At 39.0% G+C, this 24,700-nt stretch overlaps 1 protein-coding gene across 3 annotated transcripts in view; it reads left to right on the forward strand.

The window, feature by feature from the left end:
- Positions 1-2,019: 2,019 nt before the first annotated feature.
- Positions 2,020-24,700, forward strand: part of Pclo (piccolo presynaptic cytomatrix protein) — a 341,154-nt gene continuing 318,473 nt past the window's right edge. For all 3 annotated transcript variants that reach the window (XM_036180305.1, XM_036180306.1, XM_036180307.1), the window contains exons 1-2: positions 2,020-2,538; positions 8,258-9,752. In XM_036180305.1, the coding sequence (XP_036036198.1) occupies positions 2,300-2,538; positions 8,258-9,752 (1,734 nt within the window). In that variant the 5' untranslated portion in view covers positions 2,020-2,299. The remainder of the gene's footprint in view (positions 2,539-8,257; positions 9,753-24,700) is intronic.

Genomic DNA, 24,700 nt, shown 5'->3' on the forward strand with positions numbered 1-24,700 from the left:
GGGCTACATAAGACCCTATCTCAAAAACAAAACAACATCCATAACTCATCTCCAAAATACTAGCAAATTAGCCCCGGACAGAGGATTGAAAGAGAAAACAGCTATGCAAAACTTGGCATTAACAAGGTCCTGAAGCCAAAGTAATTTTTGAAAGTCAACACTGAAAACATGTCCTCAGTGCTCTGGTTCTCTAGTCCTATTTAACAGTCCATTATTTCCCACCATGCAACTCATTTTCACTTTCTGATGGTGTCTGCTTCTGGGGGAAGGGTGAGAAGGAGAAAAAGAATGTACACTTTTCAAAAATGGGCCATATATTGCTCCAACCTTACAAGTTACTCATTTTCTTAATCTTCATACAGATCATCACTGACTTTTTTCTTACTTCTTGGCAGGTTCCTTTCCATCTGCAGGAGGAGTATATAAAAATTAATGGGGTATTTTCTCAGCTTAATCATTACTCTAAAGCTACAATTTGAAGTTGTGGTTTGTGGTTGTGCACACTTCAAATAATATTTTATTCCCACAAAGTCTGAGAAAACAGTGAACAAGTGAATCTCCACTTTGCCCATTGGTTACAGATGTTGCCAATTTCTATGCATTGTCTGCTGTGGAACAGTTGCTGGTTCTGAAAGAGAAGCACTACAAGATCCAGGAATTTGTGTCTAATTCTGTCCTTTGAAGTAAACTCCCTTTAAAAAGCATTAGCATATTCTATTTGCCTCTAGATGGGATTATCAGAACGTCTCATTGCCTAGGCTTAATTTGCTTGTGAGAACATCCTCTTTATCTCAAATGACTCTTGCAGTGTTGACTTTCAAGTCACAGCCCCAATATACTATCAGAAAACCAGAATTTGATCCGTTTCTAGTGACGCAACAAATAATGCAATTTCCTCTATTGAGTAGCTGTCTTTAAGTATAATAAACTTAGCCATGGATTGTTGCATCTGTGCCAATTTTTAGTTTTAAAAGAAGTAGAAGGCCCATAGCCACTACACAGAGATATTTTTTTGCCAAAACTTGGAAACTTATTTTCTGAGAGCCTGTTCAAATCGGTTTAATAGTTCAATTCTGTTTCTTAGCTTTTGATCTCTTTAAGCTCAAACGTTGAGACACTGAATACACTTCATGAGAAAACATTATATGGCAAATTTGGAGTTTTAGATCCAGCAACAGCGGGAATGATTTTTAATAAAATGAGTAGAAAGTGTGTGTGGTGGTGGGGTTCTCAAAATATAGGCATCTCTGTTACTAAGCAGCTGTGTGATTAATGAGATTTATCTACCTGGCTTTTCTCTTCTCTTTACATTTGTAAAATAAAGCAACAATAAAGGGGGTGAAAAGGGTTTGAAACCATAATTTCCAAGTTTCCCACTACTGTAACAACATATTAAACAATCTGACGTTCTCTTGGTGGACAATTTTCCATAATTCTTTACGTTAGTACAGTTCACTGAGGAATCAGTGCAAAGCATAATCATTCAAATTCTTACCTATCTACTAATTTATCACTTTGAAAAGTCTAAATCTAATGATTTTGTGAAAGTTCTAGAAGGGCCATTTTATCTTATACTGGGAAATTTGCCTCAAAAGTAGAATGATTCTTTCTTTTTCATCTTTAGCTGCCTGAACCTTTCCTAGGAGCTTTAAAAATCCTTGGGGCGGAGGGAAGTGGTTGTGGTTGAGGGGGGGCAAAAAAAAAAAAAAAAAAAAAAAAGCACACCTCCAGCAAAACTACAAATCCCAGGAGGCAAGCCATCGCCCCTCCCAATCCCCTCACCCTCAAATTGAGCTTGCGAAAACTCAGGTTGAGGCATCCTGCTACATGCCTGAAAGAAGCGCCCGCGGTTGGCCCGGGGCTTTTACCGCGCCAGCCTCCGGTACCTTTAAGTCGCTGCCCGGGCGCCGACGCGCGACGCGACGCAGAGCGGGTGGGCGTGGCGGACATCACCTGTTCGGGGCGGCGCAGGCGCAGTGCGGGCGCGGCGAGGGGGCGGGGCGCGGGGCGGGGCCGACGGCGCCGGGCTGGCCGAGCTCGGCTGCTTGTGGGCTGCTCCGGCGCTGAGGCGGCAACCGGGAGGCAGGGAGTGAGAGGCTCGCCTGGCGCTGTGCAACATGGAGGAGCGGCCGGCCGCGGGCGTCGCCTGCGGACCCGACTGAGCCGGTGCTGATTCCCCGGGCAGCCGAGGCGGCGCCGAGCCCCCAGGGCCGGGCAGCCTGCACGCTTCGGGGCGGACCCCGGCTGGCGGGGCTCCGGCGGCCGCGGGCTTCTGCACCGGGACGTGTCCCGCCGAGCCATGGGCAACGAGGCGAGCTTGGAAGGGGAAGGGCTCCCCGAAGGGCTGGCGGCGGCCGCAGGCGGGGCTGGCGGCTCGGGGAGCGCCCTGCACCCCGGGATCCCAGCCGGCATGGAGGCGGACCTGAGCCAGCTGAGCGAGGAGGAGAGGAGACAGATCGCTGCTGTCATGTCAAGGGCGCAGGGGCTGCCCAAGGGAAGCGTCCCCGCGGCCGCTGCGGAGTCGCCTTCTATGCACAGGCACGCACAGCATGATGGAGATGTCCAGGCACATATATACCGCTTCCCGTGCACGTATGTGTGTGTGCCTGCACGGTGGTACATATATGTCGCCTCCCTTCGTTTTATTCTCCCTAATGGGGTGGCGATAAGGCGATCATAAGCTTTGGATGGGCGGAATAAAAATGATGCAGTGTAGAGTTTCTGGTGGGATAGTCGAGGATTGCATTCTTGGAATTGTGATTTTAGGTTGTGATTTTTTTATTTTTTTATTTTTTTATTTTTGGCCTTTTGCAACCTTTTCCCTCCAGAGTGTGTGGAGAGACGCCCTACAGTGTTTTACTAATCTGGAAATCTTCCATTAATACATCACAGACGTGTTGAAAAATAGGTAGAGCTGTGTTGTGTGTTTACCTGTACGCTTAAACCTCCTTAGTGTTCTGAGGTCTTTTTCTCTGAGAATGATGTGTAAATATTCCTGTAACAATACCCTTAACCCTCTGGAGGTGACTGGTCCTCCCTTCCCAACCTTTCCCCAGAGAACAGGAGCTGCCTAGGTAAAAGGCATAATATACCTTTTATATCCAGTGAGAGGCCCTAAGATATTTTGTGACATTAAACAGATGGTTTGGTCACAGCAGAGCAGGTGCTGTACATGTATTTCTGAATTAGCATATGCTAGTTCTTAAACCGTTGCTCTTTTTATGCAAAAATGACTTTTAGTTTATAGAACATTTGAATTTGCATTACCTTGAGATTAGGTTTCAATACACACTTAACAACAAAATAAGTAAATGATCATTTGCACAGGCAATTATAAAAGCTAATCTATAATAGTAACATTCATTTCCTCTCCAGCTTTACATTTTCCCTCTTTCTAATGAATTAGTTGATTTCTAATTAGAGTACCAAGAAGGTATAATCATGCTTTCTCCGCCTTTATAATTGTAAACAAACCCTTTAACACCCTTCAGCCGAAAAATATCTATCCATGGTCCTGAAATATCCTTTGTAACAACTGACGGGCCTTGCACAATCTTGACTTGAGATACTGAAAGTAGGAAAGAGCTGACTATATCGTTATAAAATGATCTACCTCATAAACTTAAAAAAAAAATTTCATCTTAGCGGCTAGCGTGCACATCCAAGCGGGTACTTTTGCCAAATAGCAAAATAAACCTATCATAGGAGCAGTTTAAATTTCTTAAGGATAGTGATCTTGTTTTCATGTAATTCTGAAATGCTGGAAATTTGTCAGGTGAAAATCCCTATTTAATTTGAAAGAAACCACAGTAGCATGGAAATCAGCACCAAAATTTATTTATTTATTTTGTTTTAAAACTAGTAAAGGTTTGGCCTTTTTCTTTTAATAATTTGCAAGAGGATTTGTTTCTCTCTGATTGCTAAAATCCCCACTTTGAAAAGAAAAGAGAAACTGCCGTGCATTTATCATGTTGTTTTAGGATAATAATGGGCTGCAGTGCTTTTCTTAGTCAGATCTGTAATTTTTCCAGAGGGGCACATGCAACAGGTCTAGCATGGTTGCAAATACAGCCGAGATCATTGGTGTTTGGATTTCCACCTTTGCTTCTGTACAGCAGATGGCTGAAGAAAAACATCTGCCAATATAACTGTTACTTTATGTTGTATGTGTGTATTGCAGTATACTTTCAGAGTTTCTCATTAGCAATTGGACACTTTAGGATTATCATCAGGCAATTTCTGCTCTCAATTGCAATTGGTAAAGGTTTGTAAAAGTTATGTACACATAATTTTTTGATTTTTGCAACACATTTACATTTTGCTAAAGTATTTCTATAAAGGATATTTTTGGAAAAATATACATATATATGATATTGAGAGACTCACTTAACTTTGTCATTTAGACTTTCTGGATCATATTCCTTAAATATATGTTTTTATAAAGGTCCAAATTACTTCAGATTTTAGGAATTTAAGAGATGTGCATTAGACATGGCAGAATTTATTTCTCTTACTTTACTTTTGAGAAGTAAGGATTTTCAGCCCTAAAACTCAAGTTCTTGATTTTTTTGTGACTCATAGTAAATTAATATGCATTTTTCAACCCATGTGTGTCTCAGGTTCCTTGCCTCTAAAGAAGATAACAAGACCTGTCTTACCTGTGTCAGGAAGTCATTTTGAGGATGACTCAAAAGTTCACAGGAATGTTTTTGCTGGATTTTTAATATTAAAGAGTGTGACAAATATAAAGCATGGTAATCTCAACACCAGCAATAGAAAGTTCCAATTATAGTCACACACAAGCTTGGTATTACTCGTCATTAGAAATATTAATGGTACAAATGTATATTCCTTTACATGTGGACAAGTGAGAGCCCTCCCAGAGGACACCCATTAGGAGGCTGGAAACCTGACTTCCTTACCTGGTTTTATGACTGTGAATTATTCTCTTAGCCTTTTAACTCCCATTTCCTACTAGTATAAAAGTGAACAGATATTTCTTAGGCATTTTTATTTGTGATATGGAATATTTCATTTCATGTGACTCCGCACCATCAAGTTAAGTGTCATTGACTGTTGTATTACATTTAAAAACATTTAATCATTCCAGCTGCTTCACATTTTTATATTTTCATATGCCTGAAATATCATTTTCTCTGATACAGTTCTCTACTAACTTATGAAAGAAAAGTTCTAATCTGGGAATAGCAATAGTAAAATGAAAAAGGATGTGGAATTGAACACAAATAACTTAAGCTGGAATCAGAATAAGGTTACAGTCAAAATTCTTATTTTGATGTTGATTGATTGTAGACCTAGTGAAAGACAATTTTATTACTACTATTCATTTTATTTATGAACATGTGATATGAGATAGCTTACTGCAAAACTTTGGTGATAGAAGATAAGAATTGCGAGTTGATAATTTCCTTTAGTGCTCCTCTGAGCCTCCCCCACTGAGTGGCCATCTGCTCCACTTTTTTTGTTTGTCTTTCTTTTAATATAGAACAATAGGTCAAGTCCAGGTTCTTAAGTGAACATGGGAAGTATCCGTTTAAAATCTTAGAAGACCTTTAGAAGATTTAAAGTGAAGAGAATTCATGAAACTTTATTCTAGAGTGAAGTAAAAACCCGTTATGTTCATTCATCAGTGTTCACATTGTGAACCATTCATTTATTCATTGAGTCATCAATCATTCATGCTTTTCTCCTAGTCGCCAGGTCTGATTCTAGCAATGAAAAGATGAGTGTCCCCACTCACAGTTCAGTGTATAAGCCACAGATTGCATTTAGCTCATCTTTTAGCAGAATGGGTGTCATGGCAAACACAGTTCACGAGATCACATTTACTCAGGCACCTTTACATTTTTGCTTGGGGTTAAGCTGCTATCTTTGTGATTTTCTTTCTGGTTTTTGTTTTTACTTGAATTCACATACTGATAACAAAACAAAGGTAGAATTTGGGGACAGTCTTTGGGGCTATATAGGTCTTTTCTGACAGCACAACTTAATATTTTGTGGGATGTTTATGCAATTATAATGTATTGCAATGTGTGGCACACCCAGCTTGTTTTAATTTTGGTGTTTTTTGTTACCACAAATATTCGGTATTTGTGAAGTTCTTTTTTTTTTCTGTTGCTATTATACCTACATTAGGTTAAGTGAAGAAACAGTATCACAAGACACAGATTAAGAAAAGTTTAATAGTATTTTCAGGAAAAGACAATTTAATAAAATCAGGAATAGATTTCTTTGGCCTTTGTTTAAAGATAACTTTCAAGAACCACATACAAAAGTGCAGTTTAGTAAAATTCCCAAATAAATAGTTACAAGATAGGCACAAACTATAATGAAGTCCTTTCAAGGGAGTTTTGCATTACATTAATTGAATACAGAAACATTTTCAGAATAATGTCAAAATCTATACCTCTTTGGAAATAACCTATTTTCAGTTATGTACAGTGGCTCTTCTGCATTCTGAAGGGGGGGAGGGGGCAGACAAGGTGCCCTGTGAAGACATTTTTACATTGTGTCCAAATATAAATATGTAGCAATGATTTAAAAAAAATATATCACAGAGCTTTGGGAAATAACTAAGGAATATCTCTGGGTATCTTTTAAAATGAAAGCTTTGGAAACAGAGTAAAATGTTTACATAAAAATATCTTTCCTAGAGGAACCTACATAAACTCTTCTATTATAGTTAGCATTCATATTGCACAGTGCTGGGGTCAACTGCAGCACCTTGCACACACCAGGAAGATGCTAGACCAGTGAGCTACTCTACCAAATTTACTCATTTCATTACATCATTTTGTGCATATGTGCCAGTGGAAAAAAGTCTTTCTGAGAATATTGGCTACAATTACCACTTTTCTATTTCTTTTAACACTCTCTATGATCCCGATTTATCCTGTAAGCACTAGGGAAGTTCTGAAGAAAATTATTAAATAGCACAAAGTTGAAAATATGTAGCTGTGCCCCTAACTAGCCAATCTGGCAAACTGAATAAAAGATGTACAATTCTATTGTGACCATCTTACATTTCAGGTCTCCCAAATCATTAATTCTTTTTCCTTGTTCTTTCAAAGAGAAATATATATTTTCCAATTGTAAAATGACATAAATAAAACAAAACTACTTACCTGGTTTTCTCGACAGTTATGGTGTGGGATACATTTAGTTGCCCTTGAAAATTTAACACACCTAAATGACTTTTAGCTAATATATATAATCTGTGAATGAAAGATCTATTTTAATTATTCAGCTCAAATCACTTACAGTATCATATTTACAGAATGTTTCAAAAGAACTAATTGTCTTGTGAAACTACTTGTCACACCTCTCTAGGAATGTCAGTGATGACAGATAAGACAATAAACAATGTAACAGACACTGAATTAAGCTGATACATGTATTCTTCCATTGAGGAAAGTAAGAGCACTTTTCAAAAATGGGATCCTAGCTAGCTTCATGCTGCTTTGCTGTCAGGCAAATCTCACAATACTTTGAGCCTCAAATATGGTATTGTATAAACACTTTACAATTAATAATGAACTATTAGAAAAGACAAAGTGATATTGGACTTGCACAAGAAAATTTCTTTCTCTAACAAGATCAGTAATTAATATGTAAATCTTTATAAAATTTAATAAGGAGAAGTCTGGTGAGTGTTACTATTCTAATAGGACAGAGCGAAACTGAGCAAAGCGTTAGATTTCTCAGCTTGCTTAAAATGGCGTCATTTACCTCCCTACCACAAACTCACCCAAATGTCACAGTGTGACTTCTGCAACTCATATGAATTTTCAAAATTAAGTAAAAATAAAACAAGAAAGCTGTTATACTTTAAAATGAGGACTTTTACTTCTTAATTCTCTTAGTTTTTTCTTGACCATAATTTTTGATCAAAAAGGAAGTAGAGATAGTTATATATGGATTACAATATGTATATGTAATTATGACATTACATTGGTTTACTGCAGTTTTGCTTTTTGAACCTATATGTTATATTCTAGTAAGTATATTTTTGTAAGTTTATATTGTTTAACCACATAATTTTCATCACCAACAAGCTGCTTTTGCCACACTACCTTGTTGAAAAATTCTACCCATCCAAAAATAACAGACAAGGCAAGTTTTATGATCAATATAGGCTTCAACACAAATCGCATCTAAATACGTTTGAGTTACAGGAAAACAATAACTTTAAATATTGATTTGATTTGAAGTAACTTCTACTATTTTCATTTTCCAGGAAACAAGAGTTGGATAGTAGTCAGCCTCCCAAGCAACCAGGAAAGCCACCGGACCCTGGGCGTCCCACTCAGCCTGGACTCAGTAAAAGTAGAACTACAGATACATTCAGGTTGGAGCAGAAATTGCCTGGAAGGAGTCCGTCGACTATTAGCTTGAAAGAATCCAAGTCTAGAACTGATTTTAAGGAAGAATATAAGTCTAGTATGATGCCTGGTTTCCTCTCAGATGTTAACCCTCTAAGTGCTGTCTCCTCTGTGGTAAATAAATTCAACCCTTTTGATTTAATATCAGACTCTGAAGCATCCCAGGAGGAAACTACACGGAAACAAAAAGTTGCTCAGAAGGACCAAGGAAAATCAGAAGGAGTCACAAAACCTCTACAGCAGCCGTCACCCAAATTGGTTCCTAAACAGCAGGGGCCAGTGAAGGAAGTGATACAGCAGGACAGCTCTCCCAAGTCAGCATCTTCCCAACAACCAGAGAAAATAAAACCACAACCCCCCAGCACAGGAAAGCCTTCCCAGGCATCTTCCCAGCCTCCACCAATGGACCAGGCAAAGCTGCCTGTTCAAAGAGATGCAGCCAGGCCTGAGACTAAACTTTCAGACACAGGAAAGCCTTCCCAGCAGAGTCCAGCCAAAACACCAGCTCAGCAAGCAAGTTCTGGGAAAGCTGGAGCCCCACAGCCTGGACCTGCAAAAGCAACAGTCCAGCAGCCAGGGCCAGCAAAGTCCCCAGCTCAACCAGTAGGGACAGGGAAGCCCCCAGCCCAGCCTCCAGTGACATCCAAGCCTCCAGTGCAGCAGGCTGGAGTCGAGAAGACTTCATCTCAGCAGCCTGGGACAAAGTCTCTCACTCAGACTCCTGGCCTTGGAAAGATTCCACCAGGGCCAGTAAAGTCTCCAGCCCAGCAGATAGGGACAGCAAAACTCCCAGCTCAACAGCCTGGCCCACAGCCTCTGGCTAAGTCACCTGGGCCTACAAAGACTCCAGCTCAGCAATCTGGACCTGGAAAGATACCAGCTCAACAGCCAGGCCCAGCAAAGCCTTCACCTCAGCAGCCCATTCCAGCAAAGCCTCAGCCTCAGCAACCAGCTCCCACAAAGCCTCCACATCAACAGCCTATCCTAGCAAAGCCCCAGCCTCAGCAGTCCACTCCAGCAAAGCCCCAGCCTCAGCAGCCCACTCCAGCAAAACCCCAGCCTCAACAGCCCAGTCAAGCAAAGCCCCAGCCTCAGCAGCCCGCTCCAGCAAAACCCCAGCCTCAGCAGCCTATGAAAGCGACAAGCCAAATGGTAACTGGAAGACCTGTGCAGCCAACATCTGCAGCAGAGAGTCCAGGACAAGGTCTCTCTAAAACCATCTGTCCCCTTTGTAACACCACCGAACTTCTGTTGCACATTCCAGAAAAGGCCAATTTTAACACATGCACTGAGTGTCAAACCACCGTCTGTAGCCTCTGTGGTTTTAACCCCAATCCCCACTTAACTGAGGTGAGTGCATTTAGTACAAGTTCAAGATCAGTGAGCACAGGCACTGTCCACACATGGTGCCTGATTTTGTACTTAGGATAACGACTGCTTGTCTCTCCCGCTCTTTCTTCATCTCTTTCTCCCCTTTGTCTTTTTCTTTTCCCCTGTCAGTTTATTTTTACAAAATATTCTCTTGAATGAAAGTCCTAACATAGTGCCACATTTTCTGAAAATGTGGCATATAAAACAAATATGAATTGAAGGAAAGGACCTGAACTCCTAGATTCACTCTGTGTTTTACATCTACATTATTTGCTATTTAGCACAAACTGATATTGTTTTAATTTTAAAATTGATGCTTCTACTTACCAATTTTGGTATTGTTGTGTGGTTTGTTTGTTTTAGGTGTTTTTTTTTTTTCTTTTTGAGACAAGGTTTGCTATGCAGCCCAACCTGACTTAGAATTCTTTATGTAGCTCAGGTTGCTTCTAACTTGTGATCTTCCGTTCACAGCCTTCCAGATTTCAGGATTATAGGTTTGCATTTGATACTGTTAACTGAGGTCATATTTGCATTTAAGAAAGTGGATAATTATTTTCAAATTTTAAATATATTTTCAATAGTAACTGGAATAGTTTTCCATTTGTACATGCCCATCCCCATTGACGATGGTTCTCTACCCGATGAGGGTTTACCCACTTCATTAGCTGAGAGTCACTGATAACAACATGGATTAGTCCACAAAATGAAGTTAATAAAGTGAACTCATTGTTGATATGTGGGTTTTCAGAAGATGTGTTGATGTCAGTTACCTAGATAACCAGTTTAACCATCAAATAAAAAAGGACCAGGAGTGTGAGGCCAATGACTACAGGCTGTCTGCAATTAGTGTTGATAGAACAGTTCTCAGGTAGTCACTGCGTAATAGCTTAGCATGTAAAGGCCTGGAATAAAGTTGTATTTTAATAGGTTGATATTAGGTATGTTCTAGAGGGAAGGGACTAAATATCACAGTGCAGTGGAAAAACTAGGAAGTTCTATGAATTTTTAAAAAAGTGAAAAAAATGTTTATCATTTTGGGTCTGGGTTTCCTCACTTGGGATGACTTTTTCTAGTTCTATCAATTTACTTGCAAATTTCATGATGTCAGGTTTTTTTTTTGTTTTTGTTTTTGTTTTTGTTTTATGGCTGAGCAATACTCCGTTGTGTAAATATACCTCATTTTCTTTACCCATTCAACTGTTGAGGGTCATTTAGGTTGTTTCTAATTTCTGGCTGTTATGAATGGAGCAGCTGATAAACATGGTTGAGCAAGTGTCTCTGTGGTAGGATGAAGTGTCCTTTGAGTATGTGGCCAAGAGTGGTAGAGCTGGATCATGAGGTAGATGGATTCCCATCTTTCAGAGAAACTGGCATACTGATTTCTATACAAGTTTGTAGTTCCAACAGCATTGGTTGTGTGTTTCCATTACTCCACGTCTTCTCCAGCATGAGCTGTTACTTCTTCTACTGATTTTAGCCATTTGACAGGTTTAATACTAAATCTCAAAGTAGTTTTGATTTACATTTCACTGGTGGAAGAATAGTAAACATTTTAAATATTTCTTAGCCATTTGAGTTTCCTCTTCTGAGAATCCTCTGTTTAGATCTGTACAAAGTTTTTAAATATTTTGCTTTCTTGATACTTAGTTTTTTTTGAATTATTTATATATTTTGGATATTAGCCCTCCTTTGGATGTATAATAAATAAAAATAAAATCTTTTTCCGTTCTGTAGGCTGTTATATTACCCTATAATGCTGTCCTTTGCCATACAGAATCTTTTTAGTTTTATGAGGTTCCATTAATTAATTGTTGATCTTAGCCTGTGCTAATGATGTTGTGTTAGAAAGTCTTCTCCTGTGTCAATGAGTTCAAGGCTGTTCCCTACTTTGTGTTATGTCAGGGTCAGTGTTTCTGGTCTTTATTTTCAGGACTCTGGGTCCATTTGGAGTTGAATTTTGTGCAAGGTGATAGGTATGGATCTATTTGCATTTTTCATGCTGGCCTACTTGTATAAGCTTTAATTGGGAGACAAAATAATATATAATAGGGAATATTGTGTTCTATAACCATTTAAATGAGCCACTTTTTACTTATAAAATTATAATTAATAAGACCATTTATAAGTGTTCTTAAATGATGGACAGAATCATATTGTAATTGTGTGTGTTTAACTTTTTAAAATTTTAGTAAAGATGTATTTTGGCCTATACTATACTGTTTTGATAATGATACAGGGAAATAATTTGAAAGACGGATGGTTTATTCATTGAATATTTGCATTTATTACATTTCAGTGGTAAGTCACAAAGCAAAGAATGCATTTGGTAATATATGAAGATTTATTGCTTATATGCCCAGTATTTGGAAGACACATCTTATTTAGATGTCTACCTCCTGGGAGGCATTCTGAAACACGGTTATGGGATAGAGATGAGAGTAAAGCATGAATGCTGAATTTCACATGATTAAAAAGCACTCCATTTATGTATGCATCTGTAAATATGATATGTGCAGATTATAAGAGCTGTGGAAGATACAAGTAACGTGGTGAACTTCTGAGTAGGAAGCACTCTTTTCTGGTGCGGAAGATTGAGGGAAGCCTCATGGAGAAGTGTCTTTTCTATGGAATGTATCAGTAGAGATACTGGTTAAACAGAGACCATGCAACAGATTAGGATTTGAGCAAGACCTGGATATAGAGCAACACGGAGGTGTTTAGGGTGTTAAGAGTGGTTATGGGAGTGCTGAGGTGGCTCAGTATGTAAAGGCGCTAAACATACTTGCTGTACAGGCCGGATGCTGAGTTGGGTCCCTAGATCACACTGGGGAAAGAAGTACCAACTCCTGAAAGTCTTCTTCTGATCTCCATATGTGCACTGTAGTATTTCCCAATACTCTTTTGTAATTCATCTTATTCCTGTCTGTGGTATGGAAGGCCTTTAAACTCGCTGCCCTCACCCAGGCTGTGGAGATGGATCCATTCCAACCATTCCAAGCACATCCTAAGAAGCCCTGGCTCCCAGCCTAGAGCTCTGGTGTGCAGAGTAGGCCATTGCTGTGGCTCTTCTTGTTGGTCCATTAATGGGATTAATCACTGCAGCACAGGTTTTCTCTTTGAGTCTGCTTCCTGACACAAACTGAACATTTACTTTCTAATCATTGACAAAAGTGGGTTTTTTTTTTCTGTTGTTTTTGTGCATTTTCTTCATCACTATCAGTGAGTAGCCTCAGGCAGGATGCAATTGTGGACCGATTTAAAGGTTTGTCTATAATGTTGGATCATTCTCTGAACTCTTCTGAAACGATACAGTATAAGAAAATGACTTGTCATTTCCAGAACATTGATAACAAACTAAACATTGGTGATGGAATTAAATTTGTTTATTTTTAGTAATTACTTTTGGTCACAGCTAGATGTTTAATTAAATTAAGTAAAAGCATGGCTATTTTTCAAGGACAAAGCGGTAACAAAACCGAACCAGACTTTCATATAGATTTGCATGTAAACCTTATTAAAAAGATGACACAAAACATGCTTCATATGCTTTAGTTGGGGAAAGTGGTTTCCCTAGTCACTCTGTAGTGACAGTCCCATCACTACTTCTGATTAAAGAGAAACTTTGTGTGTGTGTGTGTGTGTGTGTGTGTGTGTGTGTGTGTGTGTGTGTGCTCACTCCTGTGCAGTAGGGATTGTTAAGACAACCTGGTGAGAAAAGCGTAGAGAAAGGAGAGACGGGCACCTTTGGTGAAGGAAAGACAGGATAACATTCCTCTTGTGGTGGAATAGCCGAAAGATTTTTACAAAATAAGTTTTTCTTTCTTTCTTTCTTTCTTTCTTTCTTTCTTTCTTTCTTTCTTTCTTTCTTTTTTTCAATTGCTTGCTGTTTTTAATTAGCACAGAATTTTTAATGGCACCTCCAATTCTAAGCAAAAATGCTACACCCCACCCCCATCCACAAGACTGAATTTACAAGTGTTGACCACCTCCCCTAGGGTTCCACATTTAATGTGAAAAAGGACTGGTAATATAAGCTGAGAGGGTGAAGCATTGGATGAAATGGACATTGAAAGTAGTTGAGGGAGGGCTGAGGAAAACTGCACAAAGTCATCTCAGAGGCCCTTTGAATCAGCAAATATAAAAATGTAGTGAGTTCATTCAGGTAATACAAATAACATAAATAATGTGCCTTCTGAGAAAGATTCAAAAGGATACTTCGTTAATGATTACCACATTCAAATTTCAGTAGGTTGATTGAAGATAAAAATGGACTTGGTTAATGACCTGGAACACAAAAGCCCATAATTGCCCCAGATTGCAGAATAAAAAAAAAAAAAATCATCAAAGGTCTTCGACTACTTGCTTAGCATCCACTAAGTTTCATGGATGTTCTAGATTCTGGGCATCCAGGCATGAACAAAATAGGTTGGAGTCTTTTATCTTGTGGGTTGGTATTCTAGACTGCATCATAAATAGCTAAACCATATGGTGTGACAGATGGTTAAAGAATATAAAGGAGAGGAGATACAGGAAGGTATATTATGTTCAAGAGAGCGATGGGGTGAGTCCTGTGGTCCTTTCTCACTTTCAGTTGGAGGTTAGTGTTGTAGGGTTCCTGGATGATTCGACCTGTAAATGTTTTAATGAAGTAGATGAGATAACTCAATGGGTAAATGTGTTGCCACCAAGCATGACAACTGGAATTTTATCTCCAGAACTCACATCATGAAGGAGCAAACCCACCCCAAAAGTTGTCTTCTGACCCCCACACAGGAGCCATGGAGTGCATGTGCCCCCAAACACAAAATATCTCTTGATAAAATTCAGTTTATATAGCAAGATAAAAATATGTAACATTTATAAATTTATAACTCAAACATTAAAATTAAAACACAGCAAGTTTTAGCAATCACTACTACAAAATGTAGAAGCAAGAGCTTGTTCTTTGGTTCCAGAGTACCAGCCTCATTGCTGGTAAAGGAAGCTTTTACTTTTAATGAAACATCTTTTGCACTGTTTTTAAACTTACAAATTCATGTCTAAACTAAAATCAACACTGGAGTAATATGAAGAGTTTACTTGATCAAAATTATAAAAAACTATTTAGCGCTGGTAATTATGCTAGTCAGCTTTCTATTACTGTGATAACTACCTGGGTAGTTGAGAAGGGAGGGGTTTTATCTAGTCAGCTTTCTATTACTGTGATAACTATCTGAGTAGTTGAGAAGAGAGGTTTTATTTTGGGTCACACTTTTGCAGTTTTAGCCTGTGATCAATGGCCTGTTGCTCTTGTGCCTGCAGGGAGGCAGCCCATCCTGGCAGGAACAGGTGAAGGAGGGAAGCTACTCACCTAATAGTTGGAGAGTAGAAGCCAGTAGGAAGAGATGCCAGTACTGCTGTCTCCATCAATGGCATGGTCTTAGTGATTAGACCAGGAAGGCCCCTCTTTGAGTTATCATCACCTCTCAGTAGTTCCCATTGTGAGGACCAGCTTTCTAAACATGGGCCTCTGGGGGACATTATAGATGACAGTTGTAAGAACAATCTAACTGATGAAATTAGAAGAATTTGTGGTTCTAAATGGTGTGAGAATTTGAAATAACATAATTATGATGCTGTTAGTCAGTATAATTATTCATTATTTTCCATCAAGGCTATGTGTCCTTTAACTGGTACCATGTTCATATGAAGTCATAAGATAAATCACATCTCCTAATTCTAAGCATAAGATTTTTGGAAGATGATTTTGGAAAAGCTGAAAACTATGGGATTCTAGGTTTGGACATTGTGGGCTTGAATTCTGGTTTATCTACTTGTTGGTTGTTTGATTTCTTCAAGCTTCTGGCTTCTGAGTGGATGGTTTCATTCTTTCATGGAGATAGGAGGCATAATTAAAAGTCACAGTAGGCTATAAAACTGGAATTCTTATTATAGCTACATCTTATTGTTGTTTTTAATTGGTGTAACATTCACAGAGGCAGTAGGGGTTTGTGCCATTAGTATTGGTTTCATTTTTGGATTAAAAAAAAAATGAGGGCCCCAGGCAGTGGTGGTGCAGGCCTTTAATCCCAGCACTCAGGAGGCAGAGCCAGGCGGATCTCTGTGAGTTCTAGGCCAGCCTGATCTACAGAGTGAGATCCAGGACAGGAACCAAAACTACACAGAGAAACCTGTCTTGAAAAAACAAAACAAAACAAAAAACAAAAAACAAAAAAAGAGGGCAAGAATTTAAGTTGTATAGAGGTATACAATTGGCTAGCAACAGGTCCTGCAGGAACCCAAACCTACTGATCCCCAAAGTCAACATCTGTCTATAGAAGATCACATTGTCCTTAACTGGATATTAGATTTGCTAGGCAGTCTCTAAATTTCTAAGTTATGGGAAGTATATGTATATGTTCATGTAAATTTTATTTTACATATTCTTAAGAGTTGAAAGAAATTGACTTCATTGGCCTATTAGTTTTGGAAGAGGAATTGGTATAAAAAGAGTCTTAAGGAAGGAACCTGGTTTCTTATCTTCCTGATCACTCCTGCTGGAAGCCTTATGTTGACTTCAGTTTTGCTCTCTAGGAAAATCTCTACCAGCATTTGCCAGTAGAGAGTAGGGAGGTGACATCTGCTTCTGGTTCAGGGCAGCATCTGTAGTCTAGAAGGATAGACAGTAATTTAGCAATTTAAGATTAAACTTTCTTATAAAATAGAATATATATGGAGAGAGAGAGAGGGGTGCAGAGGGAGAGGGAGAGACTCCCTATATATAAAACAAGTTACTGTTGTGTTTTTTTTCTAATAAATAGCATTCACTGTAAACTATTTCATAGAAATAAGTTATTTGTATTACTAATTCATCAGTTAGAGGTTTTAGTTCTATAGTTATAATAAATCATAGCAGCACATTCAATGCATGAAAAACAAATAATTGAGTTGATTAGTTTCTTCCTCTGTGAGGCTGACAATAGAAATGAATTCTCTGTTTGGATTGGCTAAAAAAGCTAAGCTTCAGTCCACATTTCCTCTTGTTCTGTTGGACTGACAGAGGAGGAAGTATTTCAAAACATTATCAGAAGAAAATGAATGATAATGAAAATTCAGATTAAATTTGTCTGAAACAAAGAAAGAATAATGTAAGGCTGATGAAGCATGATTTGAAACCTATTTCCCTGATATGTTATCTGTGAAATATATTTATACACAGCTGTGCAGCATTTGAAATCATTTATATGTTGTAAGAAGTTTTCATTAAAAAACCTATGAGTCAAATTAGATGACTATGCATTTTCGAATGATTTTTAACATTTATATATTAATTATATACATATTTAATATATTTTTAGCATTTTTACCATTTTGTAAACTGTGTTTGTCCTTCCCAAGCCAATGCATACAATGCCTTAATTTCCCAGAGCTTCTGGTGGAGTTTAATGATCTGCAGCTCTTAGCACATGTTGAATTCATACTTGTTTTTTTTGTTTTTTGGTTTTTTTTGCCTTTGCTTTGCTTGCATTTTTTCTCTTTTTTATTATTATTATATTTGTGTTTTAATTTTACACATCAGCCATGGGTTACCCTGTCCTCCCCCTCCTGTACCCACCCCTACCTTGCCCCAATCCCCTCCCCTCCATTCCCATCTCCTCCAGGGCCAAGACTCCCCCTGGGGATTCATTTAAACCTGGGGGATTCAGTATAGGCAGGTCCAGTCCCATCCTTCCAGGCTGAGCAAAATGTCCCTGTGTAAGCCCAAGGTTCCAAACAGCCAGCTCATGCACTAAGAACAGGTCCTGGTCCCAAAGCCTGGATGCCTCCCAAACAGTTCAAGCTATTCAATTGTCTCACCTATCCAGAGGGCCTGATCCAGGTGGGGGCTCCACAGCCATTGGTTCATAATTCATGTGCTTCCATTCATTTGGCTATTTGTCCCTGTGCTTTTTGCAATCTTGGTCTCAACAATTCACACTCTCACAGTCCCTCCTCTTTCTCGACAATTGGACACCTGGAGCTCCACCTGGGGCCTGGCTGAGGATCTCTGCATCCACTTCCATCAGTTATTGGATGAGAGTTCCAGCACAACTGTTAGGGTGTTTGGCCATCTGATCACCAGACTAGGTCAGATCAGGCTTTCTCTCGACCATTGCCAGCACTCTACAGAGAATGTATCATTGTGGATTTCTGGGAACCTCTCCAGCACTCTACCTATTCCTGTTCTCATGTGGTCTTCATCTATCATGGTCTGTGATTCCTTGTTCTCCCTTTCTGTTCTTGATCCAGCTGGGATCTCCTGCTCCCCTAAGATTTCTTTCCCTCAAATCTTGCCCTTCATTACTCCCACTGTCATCCAGGATGTTCATGTAGATCTCATCCATTTATCTGTCATTGGGTGATCCCGGTGTCTTTCCTAGGGTCTCATTTTCTAGGTAGCCTCCCTGGAGTTGTGTAGCAGTCTAGTCATCTTTGTTTTACATCTAGTATCCTCCTATGAGTGAGTACATACCATGTTTGTCCTTCTGAGTCTGGGTTACCTCACTCAGGATGATTTTTTTCTAGATGCATCCATTTGCCTGCAAACCTCATGATGTCATTGTTTTTCTCTGCTGAGTAGTACTCCATTATGTATATGTACCATATTTTCTTTATCCATTCTTCAGTTGAAGGGCATCTAGGTTGTTTCCAGGTTCTGGCTATTACAAACAATGCTGATATGAACATAGCTGAGCAAATGCTCTTGTGGTATGATTGAGCATTCCTTGGGTATATGCCCAAGAGTGCTACAGCTGGGTCTTGGAGGAGATAGATTCCCAATTTTCTAAGGAAGTGCCATATTGATTTCCAAAGTGGCTGTACAAGCTTGCATTCCTACCAGCAGTGGAGGAGAGTTCCCCTTGCTCCACATCCTCTCCAGCATGAGCTATCTTCTGTGTTTTTTTATCTTAGCCATTCTGACAGGTGTAAGGTCGTTTTGATTTGTATTTCCTGGATAATTAGGGATGTTGAGTAATTCCTTAAATGTCTTTCAGCCATTTGAATTTCCTCTGTTGAGAATTCTCTGTTTAGTTCTATAGCCCATTTCTGAATTGGACTGTTGGGCATTTTGATGTCTAATTTCTTGAGTTCTTTTTATATTCTGGATATCAGCCCTCAGTCAGATGTGGGGTTGGTGAAGACCTTTTCCCATTCTATAGGCTTTGTCTTGTTGACTGTGTCCTTTGCTCTACAAAAGTTTCTCAGTTTCAACAGGCCCCATTGATTGATTGTTTCTCTCAGTGTCTGTGCTACTGGTGTTATATTTAGAAAGTGATCTCCTATGCCAATGTGTTCAAGAGTACTTCCTACTTTCTCTTCTATCGGGTTCAAAGCAACTGGATTTATGTTGCGGTTTTTGATCCACTTGAACTTAAGTTTTGTGCACGGTGACAGATATGGATCTATTTGCAGCCTTCTACACATTGACATCCAGTTATGCCAGCACCATTTGTTGAAGATGCTTTCTTTTTTGCATTGTACAGTTTTGGCTTCTTTGTTAAAAATTATATGTTCATAGGTGTGCAGGATAATGTCAGGGTCTTCAATTCGATTTGATTGTTCCACATGTTGGCTTTTATGCCAGTACCAAGCTGTTTTTATTATGGTAGCTCTATAATAGAGCTTGAGGTCGGGGATCATGATGCCTCCAGAGGTTGTTTTACTATACAGGATTCTTTTGGCTGTCCTGGGTGTTTTGTTTTTCCATATGAAGTTGAGTATTATTCTTTCCAGATCTGTGAAGAATTGTGTTGGTAATTTGATGGGGATTGCATTGAATCTGTAGATTGCTTTTGGTAAGATCGCCATTTTTACTGTTAATCCTGCCTATCCATGAGCATGGAAACTCTTTCCATTTTCTGACATCTTCTTTAATTTCTTTTTTCAGGGACTTAAAGTTCTTGTCATATAGGTCCTTCACATGCTTAGTTAGAGTAACCCCAAGGTATTTTATATCATTTGTGGCTATTGTAAAGGGTGTTGTATCTCTGATTTCCTTCTCAACCTGTTTGTCTATTGTATATAGGAGGGCTACTGATTTTTTTGAGTTGATCTTGTATCCTGCTATGTTGCTGAAGGTTTTTATTAGCTGTATCAGTTCCTTGGTTGAACTTTTGGGGTCACTCATGTATACTATCATGTCATTTGCAAATATGGAAAACTTGACTTCTTCCTTTCCAATTTCTATCCCCTTAATCTCCTTATGTTGTCTTTTAGCTCTGGCTAGAACTTCAAGTACTATATTGAATAGGTATGGGGAAAGCGGACAGCCTTGCCTTGTTCCTGATTTTAGTGGTATTGCTTTGAGTTTCTCTCCATTTAATTTGATGTTGGCTTTTGGCTTGCTATAAATTGCCTTTATTATGTTTAGGTATGTTCCCTGTATTCCTAATCACTCCAAGACCTTTATCATGAAGGGGTGTTGGATTTTGTCAAATGCCTTTTCTGCATCTAGTGAGATGATCATGTGGTTTTTTCCTTTGAGTTTGTTTATATGGTGTATTACATTGATGGACTTTTGCATATTGAACTACCCTTGCATCCCTGGGATGCCTACTTGATCATGGTGGATAATTGTTTTGATGTGTTCTTGGAGTCTGTTTGCCAGTATTTTATTGAGTATTTTTGCATCAATTTTCATGAGGGAGATCGGTCTGTAGTTCTCTTTCTTTGTTGCATCTTTGGTTTAGGAATCAGGGTAATGGTAGCCTCATAGAAGGAGTTTGGTAATATACCTTCTGCTTCTATTGTGTGGAACAATTTAAAGTGTATTGGTATTAAGTCTTCTTTGAAGATCTGGTAGAATTCTGCAATGAAACCATCTGGTCCTGGGCTTTTTTTTTTTTTTTTTTTTTTTTTTTTTTTTTTTTGGTTGGGAGACTTTTAATGACTAATTCTATTTCCTTAGGGGTTATTGGACTATTTAAATGGTTTCTCTGGTCTTGATTTAACTTAGATATGTGGTACCTATCCAGAAAATTATCCATTTCTTTTAGATTTTCCAGTTTTGTGGAGTAGAGGTTTTTGAAGTATGACCTGATGATCCTCTGGATTTCCTCATTGTCTGTTGTTATGTCCCCCTTTTTATTTCTGATTTTGTTAATTTGATGCTCTCTCTCTGTCTTTTGGTTAGTTTGGATAAGGGCTTGTCTATCTTGTTGATCTTCTCAAAGAACCAACTCTTTGTTTCATTAATCCTTTGTATTGTTCTCTTTATTTCTATTTTATTGATTTCAGCTCTCAATTTGATAATTTCCTGGCATCTATTCTTCCTGGGAGACTTTGATCCGTCTTGTTCTAGAGCTTTCAGGTGTGCTGTCAAGTCACTAGCATGAGATTTCTCCAGCTTCTTTATGTGGGCATTTAGTGCTATGAATTTCCCTCTTAGCACTGCTTTCATAATGTTCCATAAGTTTGGGTATGTGGTGTATTCATCTTCATTGATCTCTAGGAAGTCTTTAATTTCTTTCTTTCTTTCTTCCTTAACCCATTAGAAATTCAGTTGAGCATTATTCAGTTTCCATGACATTGTAGGATTTCTGTAGTTTTTGTTGTTGTTGAAATCTAAATTTAAGGCATGGTGGTTTGATAGAACGCAGGAGGTTATTCCAATTGTTTTGTATCTGTTGAGATTTGCTTTGTGGCCAATATGTGGTTGATTTTAGAGAAGGTTCCATGGGGTGTTGAGAAGAAGGTATATTCTTTTTTGTTTGGGTGGAATGTTCTGTAGATATCGGTTAAGTCCATTTGAGCCATAACATCAGTTAAGACCATTATGTCTCTGTTAAGTTTCAATTTGGCAGATCTGTCCAGAGGTGAAAGTGGGGTGTTGAAGTCTCCCACTATTAATGTGTGGGGTTTTATATATGATTTAAGCTTTAGTAATGTTTCTTTTACATATGTGGGTGCCTTTGTGTTTGGGGCGTAAATGTTCAGAATTGAGACTTCATCTTGGTGGATCTTTCCTGCGATGAGTATGTAATGTCCTTCATCATCTCTTGATTAATTTAATTTGAAGTCTGTTTTGCTGGATATTAGGATGGCTACACCAGCTTTCTTCTTAAGACCATTTGATTAGAAAGTCTTTTCCCAGCCTTTTATTCTTAGGAGGTGTCTGTCTTTGAATTTGAGGTGTGCTTCTTGTATGCAGCAGAAAGATGGGTCCTATTTTTATATCCATTTTATTAGTCTGTATCTTTTTATAGGTGAATTAAGTCCATTGATATTAAGGGATATTAATGACCAGTGATTGTTCATTCCTGTTGTTATTTTTATTTTTTGGTGGTAGTGTGTGTGTACTTCTCTTCTTTTTGGTTATTGCTATGGTATTATCTATTGCCTGTGTTTTCATGGGTGTGTCTGCCTTCCTTAGGTTGGAATTTTCCTTCTATTGCTTTCTGTAGGGCTGGGTTTGTGGATAAGTATTGTTTAAATCTGGTTTTGTCTTGGAAGGTCTTGTTCACTCCATCTATGATGATTGAAAGTTTTGCTGGGTATATTAGTCTAGGCTGGCATCCATGGTCTCTTAGTGTCTGCATTATATCTGTCCAGGTCCTTCTGGCTTTCAAAGTCTCCATTAAGATATTAGGTGTTATTCTGATGGGTTTGCCTTTATACATCACTTGGCCTTTTCCTTTGCTGCCCTTAATATTCTTTCTTTATTCTGTACATTTAGTTGTTTAATTATTATGTGGCGAGGGGACTTTTTTGGGGGGTCTAGTCTGTTTGGTGATCTATAGGCTTCTTGTATCTTCATAGACATTTCATTCTTTAAGTTGGGAAAGTTTTCTTCTATGATCTTGTTAAATATATTTTCTGTGCCTTTGAGTTTATTCGTAGGTTTGGTCTTTTCACAGTGTCCCAAATTTCTTGGACATTTTGGGTCATGACTTTGTTGGTTTTAGTGTTTTCTTTGACTGATGAATCTATTTCTTGTAATATATCTTCAACACCAGAGATCCTCTCTTCCATCTCTTGCATTCTGTTGGTTATAGTTACATCTGAAGTTCCTGTTTGTTTACTCAGATTTTCTATTTCCAACATTCCTTCTGCTAGTGTCTTCTTCATTTTATCTATTTCCCTCTTCAGGTCTTGGACTGTTTCCCTTGCCTTTTCATGATTTTCTTTCAGGTACTTATTGTTTTCTTCTGCTTTAATTGTCCTTTTCTCTAGATTTTTATAGCGTTCTTCCCATTTTTTGTTTATCTGTTCCTCCACTTTATTTTTGATTTCTTCTATTTTAGGCTGTAGCCTCTTCATGATGTTACTTATAAGGTTGTTTTCTTCTTCTTCTTCCATTCTGTGATGTTCAGGTCTAGCTCTTGTCAAGGTGGGAGTTCCAGGGCAGGATGGGAGCTGGGGGCTGGTCTCTGATTCTCAGGAAGTGTCTGGGGTCTTGGGTAAATGGGTGTGGGGGCAGGGTGTGGAGACTGCAGGGTCTGCCTGCAGTCTTGGAAAAGGGGAGCCTTCCTGCAGGGCCCCCCTCTTAGCCGGAAACAGGGGCCAAGTTGGGCAGGTCCTCCCGGGATGGCTGGTGTACATGGGTGGGACCTAGGGGCAGTTGCCTCTCTGACTATCAGTTCATACTTGTTTTTATGTTTTTTAGCCCATGAGACTTTTGGTGTACTTTGCTAGCATGGCTTTTCTTTTTAATTTTTTCAAAATGAAGTAATTATAAAATAATGCAATGAGTTCATGGAATACTTACACAACACTGTTTAGTTGGAGCTATTGCAGCCATTGCAGACAGATGCTGCAACACTGAGAGCCAGAGGCTTGAGTTTGTTGATCTGCTCAAGTGTAGAAAAGCTCAAGAAGCGGCTTAGAAGTTTCAGCTATCATGTAAGCTCAGTTACTGATTAGACAACCTCCTCTTGTTGTGCAATGTTTACAGCTCTTTCTTGAAGTCCTGGAACCTGGGAGAATGGAACCTAAAAATGAGGAGGCCTACATCTTATGCAATAGCCAACTTTATTCAGAGCATCCAACAATTTATACCCTGAGTGTTAAGAAAGGTCACTTGAGTATAGGTCTCGTGAGTTCAAGCTGTATATAATCACAAGGACAAGCCGCAGGCAGTAAAGAGTTGCTTTTTCCTAGAGGCATGTAAAGATAGTTTAAACACTTAATTGAATAACAACAGCACGCAACAGTGAATGATAGGAAGTGGACTCACTGCCATGCACAACACCTGGGAGAGGCACAGAAGCGCAGACCAAGAACAATTCACTGTTTGAAGTTTTCTCACAGGCACTCACAGTCCCTCACGTGATCCCACCCTGGGACCCTGTTCTGACAGTTCCTATGCTTAGGTAGTGTAAAAGGTGCTGTAGTAAGGGTCAGATTTTCTTGTTTTATGCAGCCTATAGCAAACATTAAAACGTGCTTCCAGTATTTGAAACTGCAGGGATTAAGAATGGTATTGTTAGCAACTAGTGAATGTTGTTTTGGTTTATTAATACAAAAAGTGTATATTTAGCATACTTATCACAAACTGTGGTCATAGTGGCTGAATTATTCAGCAGGAAACTGCAATCCAGAGTTTAAGAGAATCAACATTCAACTACTTTATGTGCTAAATACCATTGGTGCATGCCTTTAATCCCAGCACTCGGAGGCAGAGCCAGGCAGATCTCTGTGAGTTTGTGTCCAGCCTGGTCTACAGAGTGAGATCCAGGACAGGAACCAAAACTACACAGAGAAACCCTGTCTTGGGGGGAAAAAAAGATTTTTCACCAAGTTGTGGAGAATATTATTGCAGTTCTGAAGAATGCTGTTGTCTACGTTTTAATAAAATAAATTATTCATTGATATGCTTAGCTAAGGGTTAGAACTACAGTGAGCCACCTCAGCCAAACTGCTGCTGTGTGTGACTGTCTCTGTGTGAGGCATGTGTCATGTGCTCTGGG

Source organism: Onychomys torridus, chromosome 3 (genome assembly GCF_903995425.1).
Source record: "Onychomys torridus chromosome 3, mOncTor1.1, whole genome shotgun sequence".
NCBI classification, from domain to species: Eukaryota; Metazoa; Chordata; class Mammalia; order Rodentia; family Cricetidae; genus Onychomys; species Onychomys torridus.